This window comes from Elephantulus edwardii, unplaced genomic scaffold, assembly GCF_000299155.1.
Source record: "Elephantulus edwardii isolate Elephantulus edwardi_28Jun2011 unplaced genomic scaffold, EleEdw1.0 scaffold00131, whole genome shotgun sequence".
Lineage (NCBI taxonomy): Eukaryota > Metazoa > Chordata > Mammalia > Macroscelidea > Macroscelididae > Elephantulus > Elephantulus edwardii.
This window is the reverse complement of record NW_006399881.1, coordinates 6,777,820-6,799,668: the sequence shown is the minus strand read 5'-3', so window position 1 is coordinate 6,799,668 and position 21,849 is coordinate 6,777,820. Positions and strand designations below refer to the sequence as shown.

At 37.1% G+C, this 21,849-nt stretch overlaps 1 protein-coding gene across 1 annotated transcript in view; it reads right to left on the bottom strand.

Moving 5' to 3' along the window:
• Nucleotides 1-608: 608 nt before the first annotated feature.
• LOC102876639 (ribosomal protein S6 kinase alpha-3-like) overlaps nucleotides 609-21,849 on the bottom strand; it is a 100,234-nt gene continuing 78,993 nt past the window's right edge. The window contains exons 11-22 of the mRNA XM_006893792.1: nucleotides 19,421-19,509; nucleotides 19,210-19,274; nucleotides 19,030-19,132; nucleotides 16,779-16,903; nucleotides 14,059-14,184; nucleotides 11,627-11,716; nucleotides 9,504-9,662; nucleotides 9,004-9,165; nucleotides 6,530-6,606; nucleotides 6,133-6,250; nucleotides 1,799-1,939; nucleotides 609-731 (exon numbers count right to left, since the gene is read on the bottom strand). Coding sequence (XP_006893854.1) covers nucleotides 609-731; nucleotides 1,799-1,939; nucleotides 6,133-6,250; nucleotides 6,530-6,606; nucleotides 9,004-9,165; nucleotides 9,504-9,662; nucleotides 11,627-11,716; nucleotides 14,059-14,184; nucleotides 16,779-16,903; nucleotides 19,030-19,132; nucleotides 19,210-19,274; nucleotides 19,421-19,509 — 1,378 coding nt within the window. The remainder of the gene's footprint in view (nucleotides 732-1,798; nucleotides 1,940-6,132; nucleotides 6,251-6,529; nucleotides 6,607-9,003; nucleotides 9,166-9,503; nucleotides 9,663-11,626; nucleotides 11,717-14,058; nucleotides 14,185-16,778; nucleotides 16,904-19,029; nucleotides 19,133-19,209; nucleotides 19,275-19,420; nucleotides 19,510-21,849) is intronic.

The following is a 21,849-nucleotide window of genomic DNA, read 5'->3' as shown; positions in this document are numbered from 1 at the left end:
GCTGTCCAACAATACTGTTAATCCAGGTGAACTATTTAACCAGATTTAATAGTTGATTGATTAATAATAATAGATTCCAAGTTAAACAAGGCATGTATACATTAAAGAAAGCAGTACAGAAATGTACTGTATATGAACTGTTTACAAAAACATACAAAATGTTGGATGGCACAAAGGATACAGTGCTAATGTAAACAGATTGTTTAAGCTAAATGCTTAACAGAAATGGTCCATCCCTATAACTAACAAAGAATATTTAAGGGACATAAAATATTTCCTATAAAAATAATGCTATATGGTGTAGAGTACTTTATTCAGTGTATTTTAGGTGGTATTCATATGTTCATTTTTCTTCTTGTTGATTCAGTGAATATATCTCCATCAGGTTTCCTTTTTCATTCCATCCGAAGCTCCAGGAAAATCTAACTTGCTAACAATCATTTAAAGCGAGAAGAGACAAAAGCAGGAGCAGCAGCAGGAGCAGCAGCATTATGGGTACCAGCTGGGACAGTGTGTGCTTGCAGGTGTCTCTCAGAAATGTGCTACCTGTCGCCAGAACTTGTGCTATCGGCTTACACCTTGGTACCAAACAACTTACTGAGGTCACTTCACAGAGCTGTTGAGGTGATTTTTTTAATACCTCTCCGCTGAGCAAGAGTGGAGCGGCCTACTGGTTCCAAAACTGGTGACTGGTTACGGTTTAAAGCAGAATATGTAGCTGCCATGGCACCCTAAAAATGGGGGAGGGAAAAGGAAACACCAAAAATGACATGACATACATGTATGCAAAATGCAGATCTCAGATAATTTTTTCAAATGTAAATTGACCTAGCTTAGACTTATAGTTAAAAATCACATTGTTCAAACCCTCAGATGGCAATAAAATTGCCAAAGCCAATGTGGGAGGTTGAAGTGACGCAGAAGAGAGGGAATATATATATATATATATATAGATATAAAAGTAAGTATTCACTCTAATTAAGGACAGAAAAGTCTGTGGATTGCCTCATTTTCTTTACACGCTTCTTGCTTGTGTATACCACAAAGCAGCCTCCTTGAGATTGTTAGCAATGACATTCCAAAAGAATAGGACTTCCTGCTTCTCATATTAAAGGTTTGTGAAAAAGAAAGGCGAGTCCTGAGAAAAGGAGAACTGCCTTCAGTAAGCCCACCCTGCCCTCTCTCCTGTGTCACTTCAACTTCCCTCATTGGCCTATGCAAGTTTATTGCCATCCGAGGGTTTGAGCAGTGTGATTTTAACTATAAGCCGCTGCTGCTGGCAGATTTCAACTCAGTAACCCTAGGGTAGAAGTGTCCATTAGTATCCCTAGGATTTGGATCCTTATGGAAGCTGACTGCCACATCTTCTCATGCACTGGCTGGTGAGTTAGCAAGTGAGCACTTAACTACTCTATCATCAGGCCTTCTTTTTCCTACTCTATTAAGTTAGTCCTATTACTGGTACTTGAGGGGAGCTCTAGTTGCCCGTCAAAAGGGGACTGCACTGCTAAGCTAAAGGTGGTCAGTTTGAACTGACCAGCAGTCCTCCCCTTCATGAGAAAGATGGGGAATCTCCTCTTGTTTGTGTGATTTATAGCCTCTGAAAAACCACTTGAGCCTCAACTATGAGCCAGCTCCAAATGGCAATGTGTCTTTGATTACTGGTACTCAGGTACTCCTGGATTTCTGTTCTAAATTACCCAGTGAAAGAGAAGCCCCAAGAGAAATGTATGTAAGGTGACAGGGCACGAAGAGTTTCACCGTTTGTCCTTGATACTGAATTAAGGAGACCACGCACCTTGACGAGGTGGGGTGCATCCTGTCTGTTGAGTTGGTACTGTGGCAGTTGGTCCCAGTGGACGATCCAGGGATGTCTGAGCACAAGGGCAGCAGTTAGTCGCTGATGAGGGTCTACATGAAGCATCTTTGACACCAAATCCTGTTAAAAGTCACAGTAATAAAACCTGTAAAATATGTTCTGTCGGTTTTTCTGTGGCACACATACTGTTCCCCATGTTTACTTAGCTTCACTGAATTGATTTCTTTTTTTAGGCATCAGGCCTTTTGGCTTAAAGCAAACAACAGAATAATTTGGTAAAAATAAGCACATCTACACTCTCCTTACTTAGCAATACAGTTAGATTCCAAAGACCAGGCTGCTTTTTTAAAATCAGCATTATGCAAAAAAAGAAGGATGATCACATCAGGCCATAAAACAAAAGAGGACTGTGTTATTAACTAACTGTCAAGTTCCATCATCAACTAACTACCATACCATTGGGAATCAAGCTCTAGCGTGTTTGGAAGCCAGACCTCAGGTGAGAGAGAATGTTAAGAGCTAAAGGGAGCACAATGTGGCTGCAGCATACATTGTAAAGGAGAATGAGGCCGCTGAGAGAGGACCAAAAGGTCCCTGTAAGCTATTAGAGCAATCTGTGGTTATTCTGCAGGCAAGAAAGCATTTTTAAGCAGTACAAATTTTTCTTTGGAACAAGTCACACTCCAAGGTAGAAGGGAAAGTGAGTTGCAGCAGGCAGGCCTGCAGACTAAATTGTAATAGACGTGGAGACAGGACAGTAACCAGGAAGGGTGGTAGAGCTGAACTGGTGTATTTAGGAGTCAAAATAGCACCAGTCAAAATAGCAAAATTTAACAGAACAGCAAGCAACAAATGCTGGCGAGGTTGTGGAGAAACTGGAACCCTGATTCACAGTTGGTGGGAGTGTAAAATGGTGCAACCCCTGTGGAAAGCAGTATGGCGCTTTCTCAAAAAGTTGCAAATAGAGATACCATTTGACCCAGCAATTCCACTACTGGGAATATACCCTGAAGAGACCATAGCTGACATCCAAGCAGATATATGCACACCCATGTTTATTGCCGCTTTGTTCACAATAGCAAGGAGTTGGAAACAACCTAAGTGCCCATCAACAAACGAATGGCTAGAGAAGCTGTGGTATATTCGCACAATGGAATACTATGCTGCATTAAAAAACAAGGAACTCATGCAATATTATTCAAAATGGTTGACTCTGGAGAACATTATGCTGAGTGAAATATCCCAGTCACAAAAGGACAAATATTACATGATGCCACTGTTGTAGAAGGGGACTGTCCTTGGGGTTGGGGAGAGACTGAGTAAGATGGGTTCAATAATGTATACTGCACTGAAACAGAGGAGGGAGAGAACCGTCTAAAAGAGAGATGTAACTGGGTATTTCTGTCATCACAGGAGACTAGAGCGAGGGCTGCATGGTGGAGGGGACCTGGGGGAGTGTTTGTAAAACAATGAAAGAATCTTTTCTTTTACTTTTCCATAATTTTTGGACTCATGTACTTATAACTTGTTAGTCAAATTTGTGTCTTCTAGGTTGCAACACCCCCATGATACATCTTGAAGGATATGTACATGTACAGCCAAGCACAATCAATAAGAGTGCATCTGAATTCCAAAATCAATCTCCATAATAGTCTATGTGTTTCCTACTGCCAAAGGGGCCCTTTAGAGTAGTGAGAGAAGATCTTCACCCTGAAACCCACAGCGTCCCTTTTCAGCAGGAAGTAGCTAAGAGAATACGCCGTCCCCTTTTCCTTATGACTCAGGGTGAAGTCTCTCTCAGGGAGGAGTGATAGGGAATGGCAAAGGACACACTGACAAAGAAGATTAATCAGAACTGGCTTTGACAAGCACTGTGGCATTTGGACAAGAACAAACTGGGAGGAGGGTAGAGAGAATAGTGCAACAATGAATGAGTGGAAGCCCAAAATCTCTGTAAATGTTTATGAAAATTAATAAAATATAATTATAGAAAGAAAAAAAAAAAAGGAGGAAGAACCGGCAATACACAGTGTATAACGGCGTAGTGGGGCCAGGGCAGATATTCCAAGCACTGCTCTGCTATGATTTATAGTATCTTACTTTCAATTGTAACCAAAAGCAGGAAGAATAATCTACTGAATAGAAATGAACAGCAAAAATTTAGGAAACGTCCCCTCAAATTCTCTAAAATTTGGAAAGGGCACAACAAACCTGTATTATACTTTTAAGTAAATCTGTATGTTAAACCAATGTACTTCCGGCCACGTCACTTAAAACCACTTCTCCGTCAACCACCCCTTTTCACTCTTTGTGTAATTTGATCAATGGCAGTGAACCTCAGAATTCTTTCCTTGGTTTTATTATCATTCTACCAAGATCATTCTCATCATGTTCATGGCCTGAACTATTAAAGAGAATAAAGATGCCAAAGTTTAATCTCTTCCTAAGACTTATCTCTTGAGAAGCTTTTCTAATAGTCAGCTCTTAATTATCACCCAAGAATCTGAATTTACAAAGTCCACAATGGCAATCACTGCTCATAGGAACTCTTTTGCATTCAATATCTTGGTAAACTGTACCACCTATTAATTCAAGGGGAAAATGTCAACTGCATGCATGACATCTGCTCCTTTGCTTTTAGGGCCAATACACTAAGTCTATTCTTCTTCCCCTAAATGTTTCTGCCCTTTGACTCAAATCTCAACTACAACAGCTCTTCATTCACGACCTAAAAATCACACAAGTAATACCCTAGATTAGGTTAATGAGAACTGACTGAAGAATAGTGGGAAGGAACAGTACTAGCATGGTACTCGACTCGAGTAAATGGTTAGCTATGGTCTGTTCAAGCCACTGGTTTCATTGATGACATTCACATCATGGTCTTGTGGGATGGTCTAAACAAGTTTACAAACCCACCTCCCAATTTTGTGGGTAAACATGATACCACATCCTACTGGTGATCACAAGACCTGAAACACTTGTTGTAGAAGATCTAAAACTACAGGCTTCAATATGGATTACATCTCAGCATCAAGAAAACAAAAATTCTCACCAATGGACCAATAAGTAACATCATGATAGATGGAGAAAAGGTTGAAGTTATAGAAGATTTCGTATTACTTGGATGTACACTCAACAATGCCAGCAGCTGCAGTCAAGACATCAAAAGATCTATTACACTGGGAAAATCTGCTGTCAAGGATCTCTCCAAAGTGGTGAAGAGTACAGTGTCAGTTTAAAGAATAAGATGTGCCTGATGCAAGCCATGATCCTTTTCATTGCTTGCTACACATCTGAAAGCTAGACAATGAATAAGGATGACAGTAGAAGAACTGATGTCTTTGAGTTGTGGAACTTGAAGAGCGATGAATATCCCATGTACTGACAAAAGAACTAACAAATACATCTTGGAGAAGGTGTAACAAGCTGTATTCATTTAGAGGCAGATGGTAAAACTTGGTGTTACATACTCTGGGCATGTTATCAAGAGGACTAAGTTGTTGGAAAAACTGGGAAAAGGTGGACAATCAGTGAGAAGATGACCCTCAATGAGATGGACTGACACTGTGACTGTAATAGTGAACTCAAGCACATTGGAGATGGCGCAAGGCTCTGATCTGTTCATAGGGTTGCTATGAGTAGTAGTTAACTTGACAGCACACCTCACAACCACAACAGCATCTTCACATATCTTTCTCATTCAAGTAAACATACTGAAATGCATGTGAATAGCAAGAAATCTACAGATAACTTGGTATCCTTACTCTAGAAGAAAAATGGTTTTGGAATCAGTGTAGAATCAGCTTGAAATGCCATGTCAATAATATTCCAGTTGTTGGTTTCCTTATATTAAATGGAGACATTGCTGGCTACCTTCAGTGTTGGTATAATGATAAAACGGGACAATTCAGCTCAAGTGTGAAGACTACCACCATTAATATTAATCACATTGGCAGTAATAAGTAGTTTTATATCTACAGACAATAAGGTCAAGAAAGATAAAGAAAAAAATTGCTCATTTTAACTCCACATCATTTACTTCACAAAATTAATTTATTCCTTTCACCAGTGATTACAAAAAAAATTACAGGGAGCTCTGGTGGCCTAGTGGCAAGAAGCTGCACTGCAATCCCAGAGGTACATGGTTCGAATCCACCAGATGCTCTGCCGGAGAAGGAGGAGCGATCTCCTCCTGTACCAGTCAGATCTGATTTGACGGTACACACACACAAAATAATTTAAAAAAAAAAAAATAAATTTTTTTTAAAAAATTACATTTTTAAAAACTTTTGACAGGAAGTCACACTCACCTTTGCTGTATCTGAAACAGAATTCCAATAACCACCACTGAGTGAGAATTTTCCACTACCTATTCGAGCCAGTATTTCTTCTGGGGTATCATCAGGACCATTTGCAAATGGAGTGTAACTAACATAATAAAGTGAAAATGTTAATGAGTAAATTATTTTTTGGTTGCTAATGTTTATGTTTATTTCCAATGCTCAAGTATTCTTAATAATTCAGAGTATTATCAAATTATTATTATTAATAAAGAATACATTTTAGAGAACCAATGATATAGCTGTAATTTTATCTAGTTAGATAATATTTTAAAAATAGAAAAATATAACACAGGGATTAAAATATCTTGATAATGTAAAAAAATCGTGATGACTACCATGCAACATAGCTGGGTGTTCCACTTACCCAGTGAGCATTGTATAGAGGAGGACACCAAGACTCCAGATATCACAAGCAGCATCGTAGCCTTGTCGTTTTAAAACCTAGAAAAGGAAAAATTAGCAAAATGTTGATAGCTATATAAGAAAAACACAAATAAAACACTATATTGTATTACCATATTAATCATATTCTAGAACCTCATGTGATTTTCTATAAATACGTAAGTTTTAATTTTGTACATAAACTGACATTAATCAAGTGGCAGGAATATAATAACTTATCAGGGGGAGGAATACAAACTAAATTGAAGATAAGTTAGAAATTTCATGGATTTATATTTTGTATGGTGCTACTGAAATTGTAACATAAAACAATCTTTTTAAGAATAAATTGTCATTGTTATATGCCATCAATTCAGAGGCTATAAATCACACAGGAGGAGTGCTCATCTCATGCAACAGCTGGTGCCTCTGGATTGGCAGTGCTTACCCCTACAAGCTCCTAAGGAGCTCCTTTGGAAACATACAGAACTTATAAACTGGTAGTCTATAAGTAGATTATAGCTGTGTAATCAGATTTACTCAATCATGTAATAATCACAAGATATAACCTATGGAAACAAACAAATAAAACTGTTTCCTGCCTTTGAGAAAATTAGGATCTGGCAGGGGAAAGACACATAGAAATAGTTAGCAATGGGATGTGATAGATACTATAACAAAATTATGCCTAAGTTGTTCTGAGTATAAACATGAGGGAGCAATTTCTTCTTGATACAAGGAGAGAGAAGAATTGAGGGCAGGCAAAAGGCAGTAGCATGCTTAGGGCTAGGCAAGTTCAGTAGGGTCAGCAAAAGAGAGACTGAAGGGCTTTGGTAAGAATTTTGTTAAGGAATTGTATTTTTTTTCCAAGGTAATCAGAGATCTTTAAAATATTAAACAAAGAAAGGAAAGCTGCTCAAGGTATAGAGGAAGTGCTGGAACAAGAAACTAAAGACAAGGACACCAAATAGGAAGGTAATTTCTACATGGAAGGCGGGGAGAGGATTGTCTACAGTATACAGAAAAAATAGCTGGAAGACATCAGGAAGACAAAATCTATAGATAAACCTGGAAGAACATAATATCAATTGGATATTTGGTGACAGGTTAGTTGTGGAGAAATGATGGGGGAAGGAGGATTTCAGTAGGACCTTAGAATTTGAACTTGGATGACTAATTGGCAGAGAAGAGTTGCTGATTTCTCAAAAAACAATTTAGAGGCAGGATTTGAAAGAAGAATGATCGAGGGAAGGAATACACCACGGCATAACAGTTATACGGTAACTTGGTGCTTGTTACTTGTAGCAAGCAGCTATATGGTAGCTTGAGTTAGCTAGATTAACCACCATGCTTGACCGCCACTGTGTGTCAGACTGGATAAATGACAAACAAGCAAAAACCTGTCCCATGTTAATTTCAATAACAAAATGCAGATTCCAGGAGGCTTTTAAAAGAAATACCATTTTTTTATCTAAAATATCTAATGCAGTTGCTATGTAATGATGGTGCTTTTGTGAGTTCCTTCCTTGAACAGTTTTATATCTAAAAAGTTTGGAACACACATAAGGAAAAAGGAAACTTTCTAACACAACTGTAATATTACCAGCTATTTTTATTTTTATTGTTGTGACCTATCTGGTTCACGGTGAATGCAGACACTCGATCCTGACTACCCAGCTGCAAATCTAGATCAGAATTCTCACCACATCCCTAGTTTCCTGTAAAATGCAACTGAAAGTATTCACTTCATACACTCACAAAATACTGTAAATGAGATGTGACAATTAAATCAGTTAATATATGTGCCTGACACACAAATGCACAGGAGGAAGATGTACAGTTTCCTCTTGTTGCAACTTACAGCCTCAGAAACCAAAAGGAGGGTCACTGAGTCGATGGCAGTGAGTTTGAGTCTGGCACCACAAATGATCATTTTTATTTCCAATTTCAGTTTTTTTTTTTTGATACAGTGAAGAAACTGTTAGAAGTTGGGTACTTATAAAAAAGGGTAGGTGGGTGACATCTAGTTTAGGGCAGTCACCTGTGGGGTGAGGATGAAAGCAGGGGCCAGGATGGTAATTCTGAACTAAAGGATACAAAGCAATTGGCACATCTAGTTTGGTTTCAGGTAGGAGATGACAGAATGAGCTCATTTCCATTTCACTGCACACACAGGCAAGCACAAATCTACTAGTGATAACTGACAGTGGGATTCTACCGAAGTGTGACTGTGCAGAAAGATAGATGTCACAGCAAGAGATGGATCACAGGCAGTAATGAACTAGTGACATAAGCAATTCCAACACAAGAGGAAAAGGGGCAGACATTTTCTTCAAATATTTGTTGAGTAACTCTTCATAAATAATATGACTTGTGATATTAAGTACACTATAGCAAATGAAACAAAATTTTTTTTTTTCGTACACTGAAATACTGCAGCCAAACTCTCATAGTTACCTCTGGTGCAACAAAATTTGCAGTGTAACATGGGGTCATAAGCAGACCGTTTTCAGCTCTGAGTTGTTTTGCAAAACCAAAATCACAAATTCTAATAGATTCAGGATTACCAGATTCATCCACATAAAGAATATTGCTGGGTTTCAAGTCTCTGTGAACCACCTAACAGAAACACAAAACCAAATTACATTAACAATACATATTCCCATTGCCAAAAGTCTTAGTCACAGACTGTCAAACAATAATCTCAAACAAGATGATGAATGCAATGCTATCTGTAACTATCCTCCCATTCTTAAATGCAGATAATAAAAAAATGCTGGAAATGTCAGCATAGCTCAGAGAAGGAGAGCAAGGAGGATGAGAAAGAAAGAACAGTGTTTATAGAATACCTAGTTCCAAGTTGTCTATTCATTCAGCAAATACTGAGTGAGAAATACATACATGCCAGAAAGAGCTGAAGATACCATGATGAGCCCATGTAAAATGTTAAGACTTACTCCTTGTGCATGAAGATATTCCACAGTTTTGGTTATAGTAAACAGGACAGCACTGGCTTCTCGTTCAGAGAAAAATTTCTGCCTAAGAATTTTATCCAGTAATTCACCACCTTTCATCAGCTCTGTTACAACATATACGTATTTTCCATCATCATATACCTGTAAAATTCAATGGTGAAATGTGAAAATGTTTATTTGTACTTTCATATGTTTTCAAAATAAAGTCTGCATATTAGCAGAACTCAAAACTCATCTGCTATTCAGACCATTTAAGTTATCACAACGAGGACAGATAGATAGATGTTTGCAAGCAATTTTATATACACAAGGACACTAAAATAGAAACTGCTGGGACTACTGAGCAATTATACCCTCTAACTGCTTTCTGTGACACTGAATTGAAAAAAATCAAAATCACTATGAACAGAGACTAAACTTATTTGCTCACACCCCTCTTCACAATCTCTCTCTTATCTACTGATGACAGCAGGAACTGTTTCAAAACACGCTTGTGTATTTATCTCGGATTGTCTGCATTTGTAGAACCTCTTTGTTTACTTACACATAATACGATGAATTATTCTGGTTTTGCTCACACTGGAAGACTAGTTCAGCACTAAGTAAGAGGATAAAGTTCCATCCAACCACAACTAGTGAACTTAGAAGGAAGACACAGAAGGCTTGCTGTATTTTGGGTCTGTATCCCAGGCAATCTAACTAAAATGACCCTTCCCTCCATTATGCTTCAGTCCTTTTTCATTTCTCGGTGTAGGGTTCCTAAAACCCTTCATTTAGCTCTATAATAAGGTGTCAGGTAGTTCGGCCCCATGTATGGAAAAAACAGGCATTTCCTTTCAAAGAGTTTATACCCCAATAGAGAAGAAGAAACATATATACAGAAGAGTAATAAAACATCAGAGATACTGTAATAAAAAGCATGGGTGAAAAAAAATAAAAAGAAAGCATGGGTGAAATTTTCAAGGCTTTGAAATAAAAGCAACAGCACAGATGATATAAAAAAAAAAATCCCTGACAGTTTAGGTAATTTCTGAGGCAAGGGTCAGAGACTTTGGTTGGTGTCTTTGAGGTTTTGTTAATTAAAGAGGCACTTAAATATAATAGCTTCATCTTTGAATGGGACCAAGTTTATCATGTTCAACACTAAGCAGGGATAAATTCATCTGAGGAAATTTTGAGGAGTTTTAAATTTAACTTCACAAAAATCTCAGAACTAAAAGGTACCTTAGAAGTATTGTCTTGGTTGGTCATGTGAGATACCCCATCTGCTACATAAGATTTTCAGCTTCTTGAGCACTAACAGCAGCTAAGGACTTACATTACCTATGGTGTTAACCTCCTTTGCCTGTAGATCAGACATGAGGAACATGGCGATTAAAAGTTACCTCAGGGAAAGGATGTCTTACTTATACTGGAGGTGATAATGGACAGGGCAGGCTTCCTGAAAGGGGCAATTAATTGACCAGGCAAAGAAGTTAAATTATTCCAATACAACAGCAACATGCACAGCAGAGCATGCATACGTGGTAAGTAGAGCATGCCTGGAGCATAGATAGGGTATGTGGATAAGTAGGGATGTGATGTTATGAAAATATGAACCGTAGGAAGGGAATTAACATAGGAAGATGTAGAGTATGTTTGACCCGTGTGGCAGTAATGTGGAAGACAGTTCATACAGAGGGAGATGAGTGAATCCTCACTAATAATGTTCAAGTAAAATCAGATAAAGGTACTAATGAAAGAAATACATTTCTTTTTGAATCAAAAGTAGAAAAGTACATAAATAGACTTCTCTTTATAAATTAAGGAGCTCTGCTGGCATTATATTATGTGGTGGGCTGTTCATCAATATATGGAAAGGTCAGTGGTTTGAATTCCACCAGCTGCTCTATGGCAGAAAGATGAGAGTCTCTTCCCACAAAGAACCACAGCCTTGGGGACTCAATAGGACAGTTCTACTCTGTCTTGAAGAGTCACTGAATTGGATTTGACTCTACAGTAGTGGTTTTGGTTTGAAGTTTCCATCAAGTTCTTTGTTGACATGTAAACAATCAAAAAGGAGTAAGATGATGGATCCAATGATCTACATTAGAGAAACTACTTACATCCTTCAGAGTAATAATGTTTGGATGCTGGCCATAACGAAGTAGGATTTCAATTTCTTCTGTTGGGTCTCTCTTGCTTTTATCAATAATCTAAAAGGTAGACATTTACAACAAAATTTCATGAACTACAGTTATAAATCTTAAGTGTTTACAGTAAGAGACCTCAAGTATTATCAATCACTTTTATTCTAGTATCTGGCGAGACCGTTTAATCAAAATTGTGAAAGCTGCTATAATATAGCTGGCAAGGCTGTAGCATAAATTCTATTTCATTAGTCACATCTCTACCAGCTGTCTCTCATGTAATTTTATTAGTAACCTAGAACTTAACAAGAACTAAACAGCCTAAATAAAAGGTATTAAAACAACACAGATTTCTTCTCTCCTGGAGTTTCACATATTTAGGAAGTCTAACCTTCTAACTCAACACAGATAATTAAGAGATAAATGTATCTATACCACCCCCAGTATCTTCTGTTTATGGAATTAACCAGACTTCCTTCAATAAAATGCTTCAATGAATTAGCCTAATAGTTATAAGCTACTTAGTATAAAAATTAATTAACAGTTAAATAGAACAAGCTTATTTTTGAAGCTAGTAAGAAAGCTATGCCGAAAACCACACCTACAATTTTACTTGGCTGGAATTAAGTTTAATTATTACAACAAAGCCCTTTAAAATACTAATGTAGTTTTCTAACCCTTTTACATCAGCTGCTTCTTAAAAAAAAGTCTTTTATTTGATGTTTTAAGTTAAAGCAATCCTGTATTTTAAAAAAGGACAACGCAAATTTTACTGTCATTTTATCCAATATAGTAGCCTTTGCAATTTTAAAATAGTCTATTTACTAATATAGACAAAAATATCCAAATAATGCTAGCAAACTGGGAACAAGCTTGCAACTCTCAAAAGGAGCCCAATTTTCAGAGCGGATTTAGCTATAGGACAGTTTAGAATTTGGAAAGGAGGGAAAACAAACATAGGTTACTCGGTGATGCAGAGGAGAGGCACACAGACAAATAGGTTCATTTGAGAGAGATGGTCCAGGACCAATCTTGTGAACACTAGAACACAATGGAGGTGCTTTGAATTTAGCAACATCTCTGATCTAAACTCAAAATATTTCTGTATTTGTACCCTTAAAATAGAGATGTCTTGTCATTAGAGTCCAGATGTTATGGGATTGTCTTTGTGCATTTATTTCAAGAATTATTTATTACAAGAATTCACAACAGTTAGAAGATACTCTCATGGGTACACTCCGCCTGGATTCTGTAATTCAAAAGAGACCTCCGGGTATTTCTCCGTGTTTCAGGAGGAGAGTTCCATCTTTAAATTGCCTATACATTAGATCTCTCTTTTTTATATTTTCTTGTTGTGTACTGTCGAATTGGATCCGACTGGCACAGGAGTAGATTGCCCCTCCTTCTCCAGAGGAGGATCTGGCAGATTTGAAGAGCATGCAACACTGGGACTGCAGTGCCATCTTCTTGCCACTAGGCCACCAGAGCTCCCTACATTATATCTTTTATGAAAACAGTCTGAAAATTTATATTTATCTCAACTTTTTTCTGTAAGAGTACTGAGCAGAGTAAAAAAAAATATTTTTTCCTCTTTTTTTTGGTACTTGCATGCAGGTCAGGATTACTAGTAACAATGTCATCTTCCCACAAATACTTATAAACTAGTTCTCTGGTTCAAAATAAGCTGAAGGCTTTAGACATCAATTGAAATAAGATGGGACATCAGAGGTTGCTAATGCAAAATATGACAGGGTAGAGTTGATTATTTGTTCACAGATATTCAAAGGTTTAAAAACTAAACTTCATTTTAGAGCCATGAGCTTTGGCTTCTTGGCTTAGCAAAATACTTGTGGTCATAAGACACTAAAATGGTTAATGAAACAAATTTTATGACAGTGGTTATTCTTTTTTAGATCACAGTTCTTTTGAAATTTGAAGTATGAGAATTTTGCCAGGAAAATGAGAAGATGAAAAGTCATATGCAGTTTTGAGGAATTCCCTGACCATTATAGGAGAGACTCTTTGAGAAGGAAAAGGTTAGACGGTGTCAGGAGAAGCTGGTATTGTCTCAGGTAAACGGCATGTGTGGCTACCTTAACATTCGTCCACAGGGAATCCATGGATCCAGGGAAAAAGGACAGAAAACATTTCTAATAAGAAGTGTATTTGTGAGTATAATTTTAAAATGGTACTGATATGTATGAAAGAGTCCTGATGGTATAACTGTTAAACATGCCAAAAGGTCAGTGGTTTGAGCCTGCTAGCTACTCTGTGAGAGGAGGAGAAGGCTGTGGAAAATCACAGGACAGTTCTTCCATTTTGTTGAGTCACTGTGAATTGACTTGAAAGGAGAAGATATATGAATAACAGTTTAAAATTTCATTTTAAATTTAAAAATATTTACTTACCTTCACTGCAAACTCCATGTTTGTGGCTTTATGTATACATCTCTTGCAAACAGAATAGGAGCCAACTCCAATATCTTCTTTGACTTCATATCCATCCGTAAATTGAATACTGTTCCTGTGCAGCTGCTACAAATAGTGACAGACTGATGAATCATGATAATGACTTTAATACATTTCAATAGAAGATTGGGTTACTCAGTTTGCACTGCTGAAGTTCAGTATAAATTTAAAATTAGTAACAAAAATTAAAATGAATCTTCATAGCCTTTATTCTTTTCTAATTACATTATTATAGACGTGTCTATAATAAAATGCACAAGAAAAAACATGCCTTTTAAAAAACTGTATTAAGAAGAAAAATTGATTCTAACAGAAAAAGCAAAGCTAACCGAGGAAGGGGAGAGTTTGGTTTCATTTCCATTCTATTGCTCAAAAGACTATAAGCCTTGAAAGTATCTTTACAAATGGTGAGAAGTTTGGAAATTTCTGGGAGAGAAAAGATTTTGGAGGATTCAGATTGGAAATATCTGGATTCTTGTCTCAGATGCACTGCCTGTAGACCAAAGAAACCATGACCCTGTGTTTCCACAGAAAGCAAAGGGGGGCGATGAAAGAAAATATCATACAAGAAAAATGGTAACACTTTGCCATTTCCATGTGAGGCACCAGAGTTTTAATCTTAAAACCTCTCTCACATTACTATACTGTAAAAAGGCAAACTATTCCAATATGAACTTTGCTTTTAAAAAGTGCTTAAACTGCTTTTGTAGAAAGAGAAAGTAGGATGACCAAGTCACACATACACACACAAAACCCTCAACAAAACTTCATTGTTAATACTTTACTACTAAGAGCAAACTTAAGCATAAAACCAATTCAATGCTTCAAAAGAAATCGGTTTTTCTCTATAATTGAAGGGGTGAATTTATCATTACATGACACTTGAATAAATCCAATGGGTTGTATCACTTCTGTTCCTATATTTCATTTACTAGTTCAATTTTAAGAGCTGCCTTGCAGAAAAAAGATAGGCAATTATCTCCCATACTATTAGAGTCTCTGAAAACTCACTGGAGGGTCAGTTATGAGATAGCATGTAACAGGACAATTTCTTGTTAAGATACCTAGAAACCTGTATTTACTTGTATCTTCTCCAGCGCTGACAAACACATAGAGGGCGCCTAAGTGCTAACCATAATCATTTTGTCCCATGATAATGCAGGATCCAAAAGACTAAGAACATAAAGCTGGGATAATTTCATAGACTTTGAAATCTTTTTCATATTTTGTCTTTATAAGGAAGATAACTATGTCCGGAGGGTGAAATCTGGCTCACTGCTAGCTTTCGTAAACAAAGTATTATTGGCACACAGGCATGCTGATTTGTTTATATTGTCTGTCTCTGCTTTTGTATCCATATCATTTCACTGTGCTTTGCAGCTATTGTAGGATTCACTTTTAACAAACTGACATTTTTTTGGGTAACATTATGGAGAGCAAGTCCACTAGCATTATTTTCCCAAAACATGCTCATTTTGTGCCTCTGTGTCATACTTTGTTAATTTTCACAGAATTACATAATTTTGTTAATGCTATTGTACACTAATTACCAAAGCAAAACTCATTCACTACCAGGGAGTCACTTCTCTCCATGGCAACCCTCCCTCCCTCAGGTTTTCAAAGCTGTAAATGTAAAGAGAAGCACATGAACTCATCTTTCTCCCTACGAGAGGCTTGTAGATTTAAACATTTAACATCATGGTTGGGAGTCTCAATACTTAGCCTACTATTTCATCAAGACTATGGCACATAACAACAACAGCAGTGATTTTTATACATCTTTTCTTTTCACTCATCTTAAGATTATTTAACAGACTACAATCTGTTGCTGTTGAGCTGACTATGACTCGTAACAACCCATGAAAACCTGTCCTATCCTGTGCCATTCTCATCATCTGTACCATGCTCAAACCTACTGCTGCAGTAAACTGTAAATAAAACTTTTATAGCACTTAGTTTTGAGACATCAAAGTCATGTAACTCACTTTAGTGAGGTATTTGTTGTTGTGTGCCACTGAGTCAGAAGTGACTCATAGCTTACCCTCCAGTTTTGAGAGGCAGTAAATTGCATGGAAGGAGAATGTTCATCCTCTCAGCAGCTGCTGCGTTAGAACCATGTGCCTTTGGGACTGCAGTGCAGCTTCTTACTACTAGGCCACAAGAGCTCCCTGCTCTATTCTGGTGGTCTGGAATCAAAACTATAACGTATCTGAGGTATATCTGCTATCTAACCCTTTATGAAAAAAGAATGCTGACTCCTGCGCAAAGGATTCAGGAAACCAAGACTTTGTAATCCATCATAGCTGAGATGACTGAAAAGATGAAACACCTATGCCTAGTAAACATTTGCAAGCACGAGAAGGGCTACACAAGGTGAGGATGATGACGTATATGAACTTCGTAAGCAAATCAATATATAATGAAAGTTTTTTAAATTAAAAGGATGACAATCTCAACTTCAATTTTAAATCAAACAGATACCCCAAGTTGGGGTCATATAGCTTTTCAGTAACAAATAAAATTAATTTCTCAGTGAAGTTAATTTGCATAAAATATATCTTAAGTTCCTCACATAAAAAGTCGGAAGATAAAATTATTATTCACACAATAAGCTATTGTCTTATAATAATGCAAATCTAAAGTTATTTAGATTGACTCACCTGAACAATTGAATGTACACCAACTGTCTGCATAGCCTGACTTTCATCATCTGACGTGATCGCAACAAAGCTAAATCCCCGGAAAAGCTGATGTGCATTAGCACTAGGTGGAATGCCAGGTGAATCTGAAAATAGTGAAACATTACTAAGAAGATTCCTTTCAAAGGTAACTGAGAGAAGAATTCAGTAATTCTTCAGTCAAAGTGCATTACATCCTCTTATTCAATTTGAAATTTCAAACCCCAAAATTTCACTGTCATTCTGATTCATGAGACCCTGGAAGACACAGAAGAACTGCCCCACAGGATTTCCATCTTTCTCCTTTGGAGTGGCTGGTGCGTTCAAACTGTCAACCTTGGAGTCAGCCATCCAATATTTACTGTACAATGCTATGAAGGTTCCTCCTCTATTTCTTTAACACCTCTTGCTGGCTGAGACACCTAATCTCTTAATGCCATCACAAATCTTAACACTCTAATTCTTCACAGCCTGGGGAGTAGGAAATAATTAAATTTAAAGAACACAGCAAATTGATACAATACTGGTTTACTGTTATTCTAAGGTAGTGCCGAACAACAGAACTCTCTGCCATGATGGAAAGTTTCTAATCTGTGCTATGGAATATGGTAGTCACTAACCACATGTGAGTATTTAGTTTTTTAAATATTTCTACTGTGACCAAAACCCTGAATTTTGAATTGAAACAGTATAGCTTGAAATGATAACCTCATTATGCTATGGCTCCTGGTTAGCACATGGATACAGGGCTGAGTAGAAAAGCAATTAAATTAGTGCAATCCTGTCAATACATAATGCTATAATTGAAAAATCTAAATCACATGATAAAAACTACCATGGTTAAAAGAAAAGTTATTTCATGGAAAATCATGATGTGGAGTCCTAACAAAAGGGAAATAGCAGGATAGAATATAAAATTATTCTGATTTTTTTCCTTCTTCTTGGATAAATGGTACTGAAGAAAACAAAGTAAAACATTATTACACACATTTAAATTCTACCTGACAAGTATGTGATAAAGTTTTGTCGATGGCCTTGGTTTCTGAAACTCAATTTATACCAAATAATTGGGGGTTGGGTACACCTAAACGAGAGAGCACTGTATTTTTTTCAATTAAATTTTATTAATTTTAACGAACATTTACAGAGATTGTGGGTTCATTCATTGTTGCACTATTTTCTCTACCCTCCTCCCCAGTTCGTTCCTCTTCCCCCCCCGAAAGTCTGTTTTAATTGTCCAATTGCCACAGTGCTTGTTAAAGCCAGTTCTGATTAATCTCCTTTGTCAGTGTGTCCCTTGCCATTCCCTATCTCTCCTCCCTGAGAGAGACTTCACCCTGATTCACAAGGAAAAGGGGACGGCGTATTCTCTTAGCTACTTCCTGCTGAAAAGGGACGCTGTAGGTTTCAGGGGAGATCACTGTATTTAAGACAGAACAGACACATGCAAACGTCATTATGCACACGTCCACCAAAACCCCAGTTTCCAAGGTTGTAAATTTGTCTGAAAGCAAACTGCCTCATCTTTCCCCTACAAATTGTATGGTGGGTTCAGATGGTATTTTCAAACATTGGACTTTTATATAGTCAGTACTTAACTCACTACATCACCAAGACTCATTTGTTCACTCTCTTTTACACCCCCCCCCCAATTAATGAAATACAAGGTTACTATTTCAAAGACAGTTATCCTATAATTCACTGGTTACACAATTTTAAAATCAAGCAAGACAGGATATGATTCATTTTAAAGCTGTCACATCTCATATAAATTTTGTATGTTGGGATTTGATCTCACAAGTACTTCCAGAATGCCACCTGTAATTAGAGCTTCAAAGAGCACTGCTGTTGTTCAGTAGCATCAAGGATGCCCACAACTCAATAGAATCCCTAGGAACAGACAGAAACCTTGCCCTGTCCTGCAGCATCCCCATGCTAAAGCCCACTGGTGCTGTCACTGTGTCTGTCCATCACATTGAGAGTCATCTTCTTTCCCTGAACTTCTATTAAAGTGTGTTTAATGTAAAAACAGGTACAGGTAAATACATTTGCAAAGTAATTTTCTCCACCTAAGTGATATACAAGATAACTAAGGTATTACACTGTTTAGCTACAAAATGATATACAAATATATACATATACATTAAACACATATACATATATGTACTTTAAACACATATACATATATGTACTTATGTATGTACATGGTTGCATATTTTTCATTTCTCTTTACCTTTGGGAGTTTTTGCAGTAAATTCAGGATCAAAATAGAATGTATCTTCAGGTCTGCCAGTTGCAGGTTTAAAAGGTGGATGAATTTCTCTTCTGTATAGTTTCTGAAAATGAAAAGAAAGTCTTGTACATGTGTGAATTATAAACAAATATTTTAAGCAAGTTTTTAGACTATACTTACATTCCAGTCTATCGTGGAGAAAAATGAATGTCTTTTAATTTCTTCAACTCCATCTGGTCCTGCGCCTAAAGAACATTAAGTAGTTGTGATTAAGTAATTATATTTTATTTTACTATTTAATAATCCCACAACAAAATCAAGCATTCACCTACTTCACATCAAATAAAACACTGACAAACACAAAAAAGACACATAAAATTAAAAGAAATACCTAATCTGTTAGCAGGATTTCGCTTGAAAAGCATTCGCAAAAGACTCTGCGCTTCAGGACTCAAAAACTGTGGCATTCCAAGTTTGGCTCTAAATAACAAACCCACAGAAGACAACGTTAAATTCTGAAAGTAGCTCTACTTTTATTTTTAAAATTAAACATTTTGTTTTGAGATAATCATGTATCTGTTTGTAATAAATAATATACAGAGAGCTTAAAGCCCTTTACTCAGTTTGTCCCAACAGGGAATAGCTTATAGAACTATAGTATCATAAGTAGGACATTGAGAATGCACTGATTTCACTAGGATGTCCCCAGTTTCCACTGGACTTATGCATACGCGTATATTCCATATTAGTCACTAATCAAAATACTCAACATTTCACCACCAGGATCCCACACATTGGCCTCTTCTTCCTCCCTCCCCTATTCCTTGTTGTTGGTAGATATCATTAGTTGTTTCCAAATTCATTGTGACTCTATGTGCAACCAAACACTGCTGAATCCTGTAACAGTCTATGTTAGAGATCACTGTTGGAGCCACTGTGTCAATCTATCTCACTGAGACTTGACACGGATTGTGTTCCCCAAAATATACGTCAACTTAACTGGGTCATGATTCCCCAAGCTTTGGCAGTTATACAACAACGTAGTTGTATCTCATGATGTATTTAGCAAAATCAGATATAAAGGGTGGGATACAACAAAGAGGAATTTCCAAAAATTTAAGTTCGATTCCGTAGATATCTGAGATAAGGAACATCTTCAGTGAAATCACAATACATCTGAAAGAAGACACTATAAGGAAGATACTACTCAGATAAGAGCCCTCATTCATTGTCCTAGGGTTGCCCTCGGTCACTTTTTTTAAAAAAAAAAATCTTTTGTTGGTTTGTTTATTTGTATATTCATATATATTGGTTTGTGTACATGCACTTTGTGTTTTAGACAATCATTCGTATACATTATATATAATTAAACACTTTATCTTAAAAGAGCAGAGATGGAGAAGCCCAGACCAAAGAAAAAGGGCTGAGCCAGGAGCAAAGCCACACCTTTGGATTGGGGGGGGGGGTTCCTGGACCTCGGGGAAGACTCATATCAAGACAACAGAGATCTCCAAGGAATGCCAGGTTCACAGACGTTGAAAGGAGACAAAGACCGTCCTTCAGCAGCAAAGAAAAGAGAAGATTTCCCCTACAGCTGGTGCTCTGAATTAGGTTTTTAATTTCCTGAACCACAATAGAGTAAAGGTAATTATTTGATATTTTCTGTTGTAGCACCAGATAACGAAGACAAGGGTTTCCTCCTTTTGGTCACTATTACACTAAGTGCTCTCCTCCGGAACTAGGCTCTCCTGATAACACATACAAAGTACGGAAGATCAAGTCTTGCCATCCTTGTTTCCAAGAAGCATTCTGGATTTAATTCTTTCCAGGCAGAGTTGTTCATTCCTGTTCTTGAAGTTTATTCAATATTTTTTACCAAAACCCAATTCTAGGATGTCAATTTTTCTTCAGTCTTCCTTATTCAGTGCCCATCTTTTTTCATGTGTATGAATTAAAAGTACCACAAGATTAAGGCCAGGTGGACTTTAGTTTTCAATATCATGTTCTGTGAAATTCCTTCATCTCCCCCTTTTTTGAAAAAAACTGGGATGTCGTTTTCTGACTGCTTTAATATAATTATTGATATAGTCTGGACATAAGCCCTTTTTAGGTTATATATGTCACAAACTACTTACTCTCTTAAAGGAATCTTTTTATGACAAGTAGTCATAATTCTATTTCCTTCTTTTTAATTAGTGTATCCTATTTAATTTTTACTTTTGCATCCTATTTAAACCCTCTTTCCCTAGACTAAGATTATGAAGATATTCTCCTTCGGAGTCTTTAACTTTACATAGGTTTTCAATACCTGAGGAAATAGTCTTTGGGGATGGTATAAGAAAGGAATTATTTTACTTTTTCTATACAAATATTCTGAAGTTTTGTCTGACATACTTTGGGCATGTTGCAAGGATGGATCAGTCCCTGGAGACGGACATTATGTTTGGGAGAGAGGAGGGACAGTGCAGGAGACAAAGATGAGATGGATCGATTCAGTGACTGGGGTGATGGGAGTAGGTGTGTTGGAGACAATGAGATTGGCACAGAATAGAGGAGGGTTTAGGGCTCTTGTACATGGGGACATCACTATGAATCACAAGCAACTCGACAGCACATAACAACAACAACATACAAATATTTCAAATTTCCAGAATGATTTATAAAAAAGGTTGTCCTTACCCTACCATTCTGTAATTCTCAATGGTCTTAAATCATGCCTACATGAAGCAAACATATCTTTGATACCAAAGCCAGGAAAAGACAGCACCAAAATAGAAAACTATAGGCCAATATCTCTCATGAATATTGATGCAAAAATCC